Below are 12,874 nucleotides of genomic sequence, written 5' to 3'. Positions count from 1 at the left end.
CCCTGCTCTAATAAACAGAAGAAGATGACCACTGCAATTGCTATGGATCTTTGAGAGAGATACACACTTACAAAGGTATGATCTATGATGATTCTCAAGACCACACTCCAGAGTATGGATACAAAATCTCTGAGGTGTATAGCATAAATGTGATAACACCTCTGGGGAGTTCCATAGGCTTTTTTATATCAGGATATAATATAATCTATGTGGGACACTTGACAACAATTCATGAGAAAGAGATTTAGTTCGGTGAAGTTAGGATTTGTGTATTACATTATATTAATTATAATATATTTCATCACATTAACTAAAACTATCAAGCTACATAGGATTATAATTCTGAGTAAAATATTTAGAACAAAATAATAGGACTGATTCTGAATTCATGAGGCTCTGACATTTCTTGAGCTGCTTCAATGTTTCACAACAGGTTCTGAAAAGTACATTCCTCACCCAGGACAGCACTACCACTCCTCAATGAAGTAGAATCTACACTTTTACTGAGTGGTCCCCTTGAAGAACAATTGGTATGGAGAGCCAACCATAGCTCAAATAAACACTGAATTCTTTTCCCTCCCCCATACCTATCTTTCTTTACTCCTTCATTTTTCTTTGTATAGACTATTCCTCCCAACTTTTCAAATTCTCACCTACTAAAATCCTACCCCTGAAAGGTTCACCTCCAACATCAACCATCTTCTTCACGACAACAACTTTATTATTAAAAACCAAGACAATGTATTTTCCCTTTCATGTACCTCTCAGAATATTTTCTTTGTATTGTAATTACTTTAATTATACATGTCCTTATTCTACCCAGTTTTAAAACTTCTTGAAGGTAAGGACTGTGTCTTGTCTGTATCCTCCACAGTAAGAGTTAACACAAATCCTACATGTTGGTGCTTAATACATTATTTAACTTACTCGAAGAATCTTTTGGATTTCTTTAAATATTCATATTTTATTCATTTAGGAGAGAATGATGGGATTTTGCATTGTTTTTTACATCTAGCTTTCTCCTATCTATAACCATTTTATTAAAGTTTTCCTTGCCATTCACTTTCTCCATGAAAAAAATGTTTCAGGAGAAAGTTAACCACATTGGCCAATAATCTGTTTATTCTAATAGCCCAAAGAGAGAAGTAGTCTTGGATTGCCAGGAAGAAAATGGGTCAGATACTTCCCTTCTGGAGAATGACGAGAAGCATAAACTGGGAAAGAAACTTGTGAATGGCCCTCCTCAGATTAACTACTCAATGATTCATCAAAACATAACTCATGCTTTGGCAAGCTAAAAGAAAAAATGATTTATGTGAAAATTGTGACTTCTAGGTTATTTCCATTTGCATTTCATCAGTTTGCAAAATCCTCCCCATTACTATGGTGATGATGCATTCTTAACGTAGAATGTGCCATTAACAGGAGCTGATTTATGCCACATCACTTGTAATGTTGATAGTCAAACTTTGTTATTAAGGATTTCAAATATAATTGAAAATAAACTTTCTAGTTTGCTATTATTTACTTAAATAAATTTGCCAAATATTGGATCTTTCTAGTATGTTTTTTAAAGTTATATATTTTTAGATAAAATACTTCCTATATGCCAAAATTCTTAGCATCCGTACAAGATGGTTGCTACCTTGAGTCTTACGTAACTCCCTAACCTCACTTCTTGTGACTTCCTGCCTTTTTCCCTGTTCTCTAGTTGGTAAGTCAAACATGGTTTTTCTGAAAATACCGCACTGTTGCACCTTAATGTCCTCCCCTTAATGTGTTCCCACCTTTCTCACCTGGATGCTTCTTATTCAACCTTCAAAACCCAATTCAAGTCTCATCTCCACATAGTAAGTCTGCCTTGGATCCCCAGCCAATATGATGAACTACATTTATTTTTGCCCCTTATGTCTTCTATCTTAGCTCTTACTATCACTTAATATGTTCTATCATAATTCTCTACCTATTTGTCTTTTACTCCCAATACAGCATAGATTTTGCTCAAGGAAAGCCATAACTTGCTTGGCTTTATGTTCCCATTTCCTAAAAGAGTGCCATTCTTCACATAGGTCTTCCTATGTTTTTTAATTGTGCAAAGGCTCTCAAACAGATTTAGATTACCACCTGGTGTATTCATCTTTCAAGAGACATCAAAACTGATGTGGTTAAAACTTTAAGTAATAGAATTTCACTACAAGAATATGTCTTCAAATTTAGAAAATATCTGACTTATATGAATGAGAAATACAATTTTTGTTCCCTTCTATTAATAATATAATTTTCAGGTATAAGTTTCTTCAAGTAATAAAACAGTAATTTATAACTTTTAAGATAATTATAGATTCACAAAAATGGTAAGAAATACAAAGAAATCTGTGTTTCTTTCACTTATTTTCCCCTAGGAGGTCTTCCTTCAATTGGCATTTAATTTTGCATCAAAATATACAAATATAGAATGCTAAGTCATTAGCCCAAAAACCATCAAGTAAAATTCTGGTTCTCTTTTTCAAAAATACTTTCATAAGCAAACTTGATCCTCCTAACCAAAGAGCAGAGAACACTGGAGAGATTTTTTATTAAAAAAAAATTTGACAAGCCCTCTACCCTTGAGCCCCTCAGAAAGTTACTTTCACATTAACAGATGTTTATCATAGAGACAGTCCTTGTTCATCACCACAAAATTATCAGATTATACTTTACTGACATACCCAAAAAATTCTTTTCAGAATTTGAAAAAACCTTAAATCATTTAGGTCTTCCCACTTTCTATTTTGAAGCATAGTGAACTTTTTCACACTAGTCTTAAGTGGTTGCAGAATTGGTTAACTGATGGATGAATTCTTTGAATACTGAGTTCCCAATCTGTGCAAAGCAGAAAAACCCAGGGGTTTCCAAACTAAATATGATAAATCGTGTACGGTGCACTCTCAAAAATGATTGGTCAAGGACTGAGGAACATTTGTAACACATTCTTCCTTTTGTCACCTTCAAAAATCCTGCTTTAATCTTTGCTAAAACCATTCTTCAAACTTTTCATCCTAACAATTTTTGGTCACAAAAGCATACATAGGGAACAGCTAGCAATTTCCTGACAATGCTTTTTTCTTAGGCAAAATAAATACTGGCCTAAATATTTTGCCCAAGATTTCAACCTCTTGCCTTGCTCTGTGTCTTCTCTCTGTGACATAAAGTACATTAGATTCCCTTCCCTGATACTTAGACATTTTCCTCTGTGGCATGCCTATTAAAGACTGTTATCTCTATGCATCATTTTGTCAGATGGTTTTCCAACAGGATTCCCTTGGGAAAGTGGGAAGGAGTGGGGAGATGTGATAGAGAGGCAAACAGACATAGAGGGCAAAATAGTCTGAAAGCCAAAAGCTCAGGTGTTGAATCCATCATTATTGGCCTCTGTCACTTTATTTTTTATTTTTTAAAAGGATTTTATTTATTTATTTGACAAAGATCACAAGTAGGCAGAGAGAGTCGGGGGGTGGGGGAGCAGGCTCGTTGCTGAGCAGAGAGCCCAATATGGGGCTCAATCCCATGACCCTGGGATTATGACCTGAGCCAAAGGAAGATGCTTTAATCCACTGAGCCACCCAGGCACCCCTGGCCTCTGTCACTTTAACATCTTATGTGTGAATTAGACAATCTCATGTCTTGTTTTTCATCTGTAATTAAGAAGAGCAATGCCTTCTTAGAGGACTGTTGTGAAAATTAAATAGTTTATTTAATTTTATAATAGTTTATATAATATAATAGTTTATTTTCACAACAAGAAAGTTTTTTTTTTAATATTTTATTTATTTATTTGGCAGGCAGAGATCACAAGTAGGCAGAGGGCAGGCAGAGAGAGACAGGGTGGGCGGGGGGTGGGGGAAAGCAGGCTCCCTGCTGAGCAGAGAGCCCAATGTGGGGCTTGATCCCAGGACCCTGGGACCATGACCCGAGCTGAAGGCAGAGGCTTTAACCTGCTGAGCCACCCAGGCGGCCCCAAGAAAGTGTTTTTAAAAATACAAATAAACAGATGTATTTGTTTGTACCTTAAAGGTAAAATATCAAATCCTTTCCCTATAGTTACCTATAGACCTTTCAGAGAAAATTGCCTTTAGATGCACCAACCAAACATGTGTATTAGGGGAAAAGGTTCTCTTATCTATCAGTGACAAATTCCCTCAGTTTTCAATTCTTTCTAGGGGGGGAAAAAAAAAGCCTTTGTAAATGCTGATGGATACTGGATATTCTCCCAACCCAGAGTAATGATTTTGTTATTTTAAAGACAATGTGGATGTTGGGATTAGTCTTTCTGTATCACAGAATGTCAACACATTTTCCAAAACTGAATTTATCAGTTAAATGTAGCCAAGGGATTTAGTTTATCTAAGTGTCCTACAAAGCAGAAATAGTTTACCACTGTTTTTACAGATTGAGGCAAATCTGACATATTATTGACATATGCTATGGATTTAATTTAATACCATAGTACAGATGTGTGCTCTGATAAGTTTTTGTGAAATCTAGGCTAAGATAGAGTTGTTTCAATATTTATGGGGTTGAAAATGCAGAGTTAGCAAAGGAAGCATTTTAATTAAAACAATATTTTCCCTTATATGTTCAGAGTAAAATATAAGGGAATTCTTTTAAAGACTAATTACCTGTTTCAATATAGTTGTTATGTTTTCAGGCACACCAAAAGAGATTTGGATTTTTTCTAATTTTTAATTTTTAAAAATTTATTTAAAGATTAATTTATTTGAGAGAGAGAAAAAAATCGCATGGGGGGAGGAAAGCGGCAGAGGGAGAAGAGAAAGAGAATCTCAAGCAGACTCCCTACTGAGTACAGAGCCTGAAACAGGGCTCGATCTCACCATCCTGAGATTATGACCTGAGTGGAAATCAAGAACTGTTTGCTTAACCGACTGAGCCATCCAGGTGCCCCAGTTTTTTAAATCTACTAATTTTAAAACTATCATAAATTAAAACTCAATAGTTCTGATTTTTTCTTTCACCTAAATGTATGTGACCCCTTAAGTTTATCTTTTTTTTTTTTTAATCTTATGTTTTAGGTATCCTAGAGATAACGTCAGTGGAAATCGGAGTTGTTGCCGTCAAAGCCATTAACAGCAACTATTATTTAGCCATGAACAAGAAGGGGAAACTCTATGGCTCAGTAAGTATTCTGCCTTAGTTTTCCAAGTCCACTGCAGTAAATCATTACCACAGTTTTGGAATGTTTCCCTCAGACATTGAAGAGCTTTGTTATCATTCTATCGCTAGTGAATAGAGCCACGACAGGCTGGTCACCAGAGTTTCGAGGGCTGGCAAAGCAGCTCTTACAATTCTGTAATTTCCTCTGTTGTTCACCCATCAGCCTACCACACAGGCTGTTGCTGGCATTCGTCAGTCAATGCTCTGAACTATTAATGGGTCAGACTCTCACGGAAGCATCTGGTCAGATTGGCACGGGTGCTACAGACAACTTGGAGAAGAATCATTGAAAACAAAGATCTTAAGTTGAGTAGGAAACCATACACTGTGTGTGTTTTAAAGCTGAAGATAAAACAGGGGCTTGGTATTTTGTATTCTGCTAAAACATGAGATGGGGAGACAGATTAGGAAATTCACTATTTGCGTGCCTTCAATCAACTCCATAATTTTATTTACCTAGACAGTAGTCATTAATTCCCTGATGTAGCTGGTATCCAGCCCATGATTAGGGTACATACACCTCTGTGTTTCATAGCAAGTATTAAGGAATATCACTTCAAAATGTGTAAGTAACCTTATTTTGTTGATTAGCGTAAGAACAATTGCACTGCCTACCCGGAGCCAGTGGCTCCCAAACTAGATCACAATCATTGGGAAGATTAAAACACACTTCTAGATTTTTTGATATATTAAAGCTGTCCCAAGATCTATGAATTTGCATTTCTAACAAGGTTCCAGGTGTTCCCAATGCAACACTTTGATAACCCAACTTAAGGACCACTGGTCTGATTATAGATAGTCTTGTATTTCATTTGGTCCACTCATAACTGGGGAGTTAGGCACACACACTGTGGGCCAGTCCTTTTCTCTAGGGGAACTGCCTTTTGCATGGCAGGGCGAGAGAGGTGGTTAAAGGAATTTAAGATTTTTCCATTATGTGCAGTTCTACTCCTAAGCTTAGAAGAGTAGTGGGCCATTTTAAAAAGTGGTACCATTTAGGGGTTCATAGCATAATCACTTTTGAGGCATTTATTTTTATTTTCTTGAATGAACATGACTGAGTCCCTCCTTAATCTAACTATTATAGGAATCACTGGGGGAAGGACCAGGTTTATGCTCTTTGCAGAGATACTAAAACACTAAGTCAAAACTTAAGCTTTACAGTAAAGCCAGATCACATGAATTTAGATTGAGAGAAATAAAAGGTAAACAATTTTAACTGCGATAAAAGATTGAAATAACTTTCAGTTGATAAAGTATACCTCTTTAAAAAGGTAACATCAGAGAGAAATGGAACATTCTTAAATGAAAAGTGTCATAAAAATACTTAATAACCTTTTTCTTCTGTCCCAACACAATTCACATACTGTGCCTACGCTTCCTACTGAACTCTAAGATGTATGAATTGTTTCATCCCATTTCTGTATCTAAAGTAGAGACCCATTGCTTTCTATCATAGCACCCCCATGCAGTTATCTGCAATGGGATTTACAGAAATTCTCTCATGAATGTGCTTATTGTTGACAGTCTTCCCCCAATATATTGTTAACTTAAATTGGACAGGGGCTGCCTTGTCCCACACTATACCCTCAGCAGTCAGATCCATCCAGAGCAGACCCCCAAGACCTTTTCTTTTCTTTTGACTTTCATGCTGATGATTTGCCTACATGCTATAAACACGTAGATCCCTAGGTCCCTCCTCCAGAGATTCTGATAAATTTGAGCTAAGGTGTAAATATTTAAAAAACAACTGAGATTAGGAGTCTGCTAGAGGTGTATCTCACTTTGAGACATTGTTCTAGGGGCACCTGGGTGGTTCAGTCAACTGAGCAAATGACTTCTGGCTTCAAGTCAGGTCACAGTCTCAGGGTACTGAGTTCGAGCCTGGCATCAGGCTCCACACTCAGTGGGAATCTTTTTGAGTCTCCCGCACACACGCTCTTGCTTTCTCTTTCAAATAAACAAATCTTAATTGCTCTATAAATTTATTTGGGGGAGGGAAAAATAAGTACTGCTGCTTTTTTATACATAGCTCTGTTGCAAATATAAAATCATTTCAAATAACCCCAATTCTCCCAGTCTCTAAACTGCATCCCTTTTATTAGAATGAATGTAATTATTCACGTAAAAAATCATCTCTGTTTCGAAGCCATATAGTTTTAGACAAACTATGTTTGTGATGGTTCTGATAATGTTCAAAATGATGATCTAGTTCACAGAAACCCAGACACTTAAAAACACAGATATTTAGGAATTGAGAATTGAGTTAAAAAAACAAAATTAAATCCCAAGGTGAGAAAAACTATTTGAACTGCCCAGGAGAGGCCAACTTAAAGATCCCTACAATACCTTGGGTTTGGATTGGGAAACGTAGAACCAGAAGAGCAAAAGCCCCTATTCCTTAGCTTCTTATCTGCTTTAGTGTGGATCTAAGAGAAGAATGACATTTCTAAAGGCAGAGTTTTGAGATGAGTGGTTACTCTTCATCAGTAATTCAGAGTGAGATACTGGATTTATGGAATGAAGGAAACATGAATTCTTGTCCCAAGATCCCCTTAAAAACACATGGCCACTTGAAACAAAGCCAAAGGACTATGGCTATAGAGTGGAATTTCCCAGGATCAAAGTCTCAGGTTTATACAATGAAGGTAGTGATAGTCACCATGTTTGTAATTTCTTTGATATGGTAATTCACAAAGTGAGGAATTCCATGTCCTAGTTTTCAATTACTTCTAGACCTAAGAGTAAATCTATTAAAATTCCAAGTTATGGAAAATTATATATTACCTACAAAATAGAGAAATCTAGTATTTGTAAAATAGGAAGACATACCTCCACCCCTCCCTGGCCTCTTGGTTATCTCGAATGATTATGATTTTGCTATAAGGTCTGTTTTCTTGTCTATATGGGTGTATTTATTATGGATTTATAGGTAAAGTTTGCAAAGCTGATAAGCTCAAGTTTTTTCTTAAATTCTGTTTTTCCCACGAGACCCCTGGTCATTACTCAGGGAAAAAAAAACGGATTATAAGACTATTCTTTGTCGTTGACTCATCACAAATACTGTTAGAGAAACGTTTGCTTCTTAATAATCATTCTAGGCACTTAAGCCATGTCAGAGTCAAAACACATCAGCTTTTTAAAAGGGCCCTAACATGTGGTTATGATGATCAATTAAAATGAATCATGAGCCTTCAAACACGGATTCTGTTCTGTGGTTGTGAGCTTTACTCTTCTATTGTTGACACGGTGCATTAAATACATAACCAATGTACAAATGGCAACAGCAAACAAAACTCTCGAATTGGAGTTCTCTGGATGGTGTGTGTCAAATGGAAGTAAGTACCGTCATCAGAGAAATAAAAGATTTTATTTTTCTCTTGCAGAAAGAATTTAACAATGACTGTAAGCTCAAGGAGAGGATAGAGGAAAATGGATACAATACATATGCATCCTTTAACTGGCAGCACAATGGGAGGCAAATGTACGTGGCATTGAATGGAAAAGGAGCTCCTAGGAGAGGACAGAAAACGCGAAGGAAAAACACCTCAGCTCATTTTCTTCCAATGGTGGTACATTCATAGAGGAAGGCAATGTTTGTGGATGCAGCAGAACCAAAGGTTCTTTTGCCAGGACTAGTTGGTATTCTTCACGAAGACAGTAGCTCAAAAGGCAGAGACACATTGCAGATGTCTGCTCTCTTGAAAGAAAGGAAGTCTTTGAAGGTTTTGTACTCACTGCTGACATATGATGTTCTTTTAATTAGTTCTGTGTCATGCCTTATAACCGAGATAATAGGCAGATTAAATGGGATGGAAGCTACTCCTAAGCGAACAACATTGTATGTTGGCTGGGTTTTTGGTGAAGTTTTTGTTTCTGTTGTTGTTTTTTAACCTCTGAGATAGGACTGAAAGGACATGGAACAATCTGTTGAATGATCTTCGGGAAAGTTATTTATGGAATACGAACTCATATCAAAGACTTTCATTGCTCATGCAAGCCTAACGATTCAATGAGCAGTCAGACACGCAAGCATTTACTGGAAAGCACTTGGGTCACGTCATATGCACAACCAAAGGCGCTTTGGGCATGGCATCATGGAAGAGTTGGATAAAATTTTAAAAATGTAAACATGTTAGTGTAAAACTGTTCTAACAAAACAAATAGTATGGTATGCTTGTGCATTCTGCCTTCATCCCTTTCTATTTCGTTCTAAGTTATTTATTTAATAGGATGTTAAATATCTTTTGGGGTTTTAAAGAGTATCCTCAGCAGTTGCCCTCTGATTTACCTTTTCTTTTTCTTCAGCACACCACATGCATGTTCATGACAAAGTGTTTTTAAAACTTGGCAAACACTTCAAGAATAGGAGAGGAGATAGGAAAGCAGGGTGAGAGCCCCATGTGCTATGAGTTAACTTAATATCACTTCTGCAATAAGAACCATCAACAATAAATATGACAGTGTCATGGCACGGCTTGATGAGAGATATCTGCCATCGTTTAAAAACATCTATCACTCCTAAGGCTTCCTTTCATAAGAACTAGACCAGAAGGCCAAAGTCTTCTCTTTCAATACACCAATGGGGCTCCAAGAATATACTAAAAGAAGGAAAATTGTTATAAATAAATTTTATTGGCCCAGCCTCATTATTTCCCAACGATTTTTTGCCACGTGTCATGGTGGTTAGAGATGAAGAGGCTGTCTGCATATATAAGATCCCTTTATAAGTCCCACATAGTGCATCTCCCCCAAAGGAAATTATCAAGGAATTTGAAGTGTAACTCTCCCAGGGGCTTAAACTGAGCAACTATATCCTGGTATATGTGTAACCATATACTGAAGCCTGTTCGAGCTGTATGATCTGTTCGAGCTGTATGATCTAGTCTTTACAAAACCAAATAAAACTTACTTCTTGTCAATGTAAAGAGCTTTGGAAGACTCCATCATGTAATCATATCAAAATTCATTTTGTTAGAGCAGGTAGAGAAAACAATACATAGGAGTATACCAGTCATCATCACATTGTATTCCAGTAAATAAATACATAAGCCTTATTTGCAGTGTCTGTAGTGATTTTTTTAAAAAGTGTAGAAAAATACTATTTGTTTTAAATACTTTAAGTGATAACTATAAGATTATATTGATGCTGCAGTTTTATCTTCATATTTCTTGTTTTGAAAAGGTCTGTTTATTTTTATTGTTTGGACACAGTATTTTGGTACAAGGGAAAGACTCAGTGCATGTGTCTTTTTACTAAAGTTTAACCTCTAGAAAGGCTGGTGTTTTGTGATCCTCTCTTATAACTTAATTGCGTCAATGCTTAACCAGCACTTCCAGTTAATCTGTCATTTAAGAAATAGTTTTATTAAGAAACTTACCATAAAGTCATCCTGTAAAAGGTCTTATTTTTTTCATTCCTTAAAAAAGTCGGGATTTCAAAAGGTATGCATTTGAGGCAGAGAGTTTTGGGCTTATGGCTAAAGTTGCATTTCATAGCACTTGGCTTCCAACTTGCTTCTTAACAAATCAGATTCTAAAAATGTTTAATTTTTGTGGTTGGAATCTGTATGTGAAAACATAATTGGTAACTGAGTCTGAGACCTATAATGTAATGTATTGCTATCAGAACTAGATTATCTTTGCTCTTTTATTCTAAAATAATAATTGCACCTGACACATGAACACAGACCACCCAAAACCAAAATTAAACATTTGGTGAGATAAATACAGGAATAGATGACTGCACAAACAGCAAACAGGGAACAAACTGGATTCATATTTCACACAGTCACTTAGATTACCAAGGAGACTATGTGTAAACAGACATCATTATCGGACTCCAAACACTAAAACAGCTTCTAGCAAAATATATCAAAGCTTACAGAGGCCAAAAATAGAAAACATCTCCCTTACTCCAATACCCCCCCCCCACACACACGGACGAACAGTTTGGTAAGGAGAAAGGAGATTCTCCTGCATTTAAAAATGGCATCTTTGCTTGATATTGAGGTAGAATTCTGATCCCCTTTTGCAGCTGGTTTGTGCTAGTGAAGAAAAAGCACTTCCAGCCCTGAATATTGTATGTTTAAAAAAAAAAAAAATCATCATGATTTTGGGAGCTCAACCTCTGTGGGAATTGTGGTCCCTGGCCACGATGTCAAGGTGTCAGCCACCAATGTGTGCCCATGTGAGTGTTGGTTCTGAGGAGACGCCTCATAAAGATATAGAACCCCTCCCTCCTCCTACCTCCCAAAAGGCTGAACAGTGTATAGTATGTTACATTTAAATAAATCAATAAAAATGCTGAGAAAAGAAAATAAAAATATTGTCCTGGTTTGTTTTATTAGCCTATACTGAACTCTACCTGCTAACAAAAAGAGAAATTCAAGTGTTCTGTGCATGGCAGGATGTGGTGAAATGCCCCACAGTCCCAAACAACAACAAAAGAAAAAAAAAATAATTCAAACATTTGTGAGTTTTCTTTAATGTTTTACATGTGTGAGTCAGCTATCCTTACTCTAATAACAACCAAATGCTTTAGATTTTTCCTAAGTATTCAGGTCCACCTCGTTTACACAGTGGATGAAGAAGGATGAATTGAAAACAAGGATGGCTTGTGAAACAATGGAAGGCGTTTGGAGGAAAGCCAGGAGGCTGCAAACTCTGATTTCAAGGGGAGAGAGCAGGCCAATGAATTTGATTTAAAAAGTAGAAAGAAAAAACTATATAATTATGCATGCTGGGTCCAGAGCACAAGCAAGGTTATGGACACTATCTAAATTGATAAGCATTAATGCTGCACAATTCCAATAATTTGGATGTTGTTAATTCAGGATTTATGATTATTCAGCCAAAAAAAAATTACCTTATCCTTATCAGTGAAGGCTCTAGCTAGTCCAAACTTTGTTTAAATAAAAATATCTGTAGGAAACTATGAAATAACTTACAATACCTATTGCTTTAGAAGTAACCCATGTAATACAAACAAATACCGTGTTGATTAAGAATTCTTGTCTGTTTCACTTGACAGGACTTTTGCAACTTAAACAAAGCAGTAAAGAAAAAAAGAGGAGCATTTTGGAAGGATACTGGAAAGAAATGGGCAGGTCTGAGTTCCATCAGAACCAGGACATGAAGCAACTAAACTCTGCACTCATTTCCTCTTACCTCTGACTGGCTTTATTTGCTAGGCTACTGGTTGCCACTAATTTACATTTTTCCAACTCTTAAAACCCAAAACCTCTTTCTCTCAAGATCCCCAAATGGAAACATCTTAGGTATGACTATTATTGGCCAGGACTGGATAGCACCCCAACCTCCAGAGCAAATAGTCGGACAAGGCATAGGGACATTGGGATTGGCCAGGTTTGGATCACGTGATCAGAGCGCTGCAAGGTGCAGGTTTTGGCAGCCCACACAATTGGAAGAAATGAAGAACGGGTTACCAAGGGAAGGGCAGTGCTGGACAGAGGCAAAAACAAAAAAGGCTCTTAGTTACACCTGTTTAAATAAGACCAATGACACAAACATATACCATTTTCCAGAACATGTATCGTTTAATCTTATATTTTTCATGAATTCTAATTGGCCTTCATATAATTTGTTCAAATTGGAGACATTTCAAGATGTTCTTCTTTTATGTGTTTTTTTTTATGAGAGA

The 12,874-nt window shown here is 36.5% G+C and overlaps 1 protein-coding gene across 1 annotated transcript in view; it reads left to right on the top strand.

Annotated features, from left to right (window-relative positions):
- FGF10 (fibroblast growth factor 10) overlaps nucleotides 1–11,531 on the top strand; it is an 89,418-nt gene extending 77,887 nt beyond the window's left edge. The window contains exons 2-3 of the mRNA XM_004737913.3: nucleotides 5,070–5,173; nucleotides 8,598–11,531. Coding sequence (XP_004737970.1) covers nucleotides 5,070–5,173; nucleotides 8,598–8,795 — 302 coding nt within the window. The 3' untranslated portion in view covers nucleotides 8,796–11,531. The remainder of the gene's footprint in view (nucleotides 1–5,069; nucleotides 5,174–8,597) is intronic.
- The last annotated feature ends 1,343 nt before the right edge of the window (nucleotides 11,532–12,874 follow it).

The sequence above is a fragment of the Mustela putorius genome, unplaced genomic scaffold (assembly GCF_011764305.1).
Source record: "Mustela putorius furo isolate JIRA1106 unplaced genomic scaffold, ASM1176430v1.1 tig00000407_pilon_pilon_pilon, whole genome shotgun sequence".
NCBI classification, from domain to species: domain Eukaryota; kingdom Metazoa; phylum Chordata; class Mammalia; order Carnivora; family Mustelidae; genus Mustela; species Mustela putorius.
Note: the sequence above shows the minus strand (reverse complement) of the source record. Positions and strands in the feature narration are given on the sequence as shown.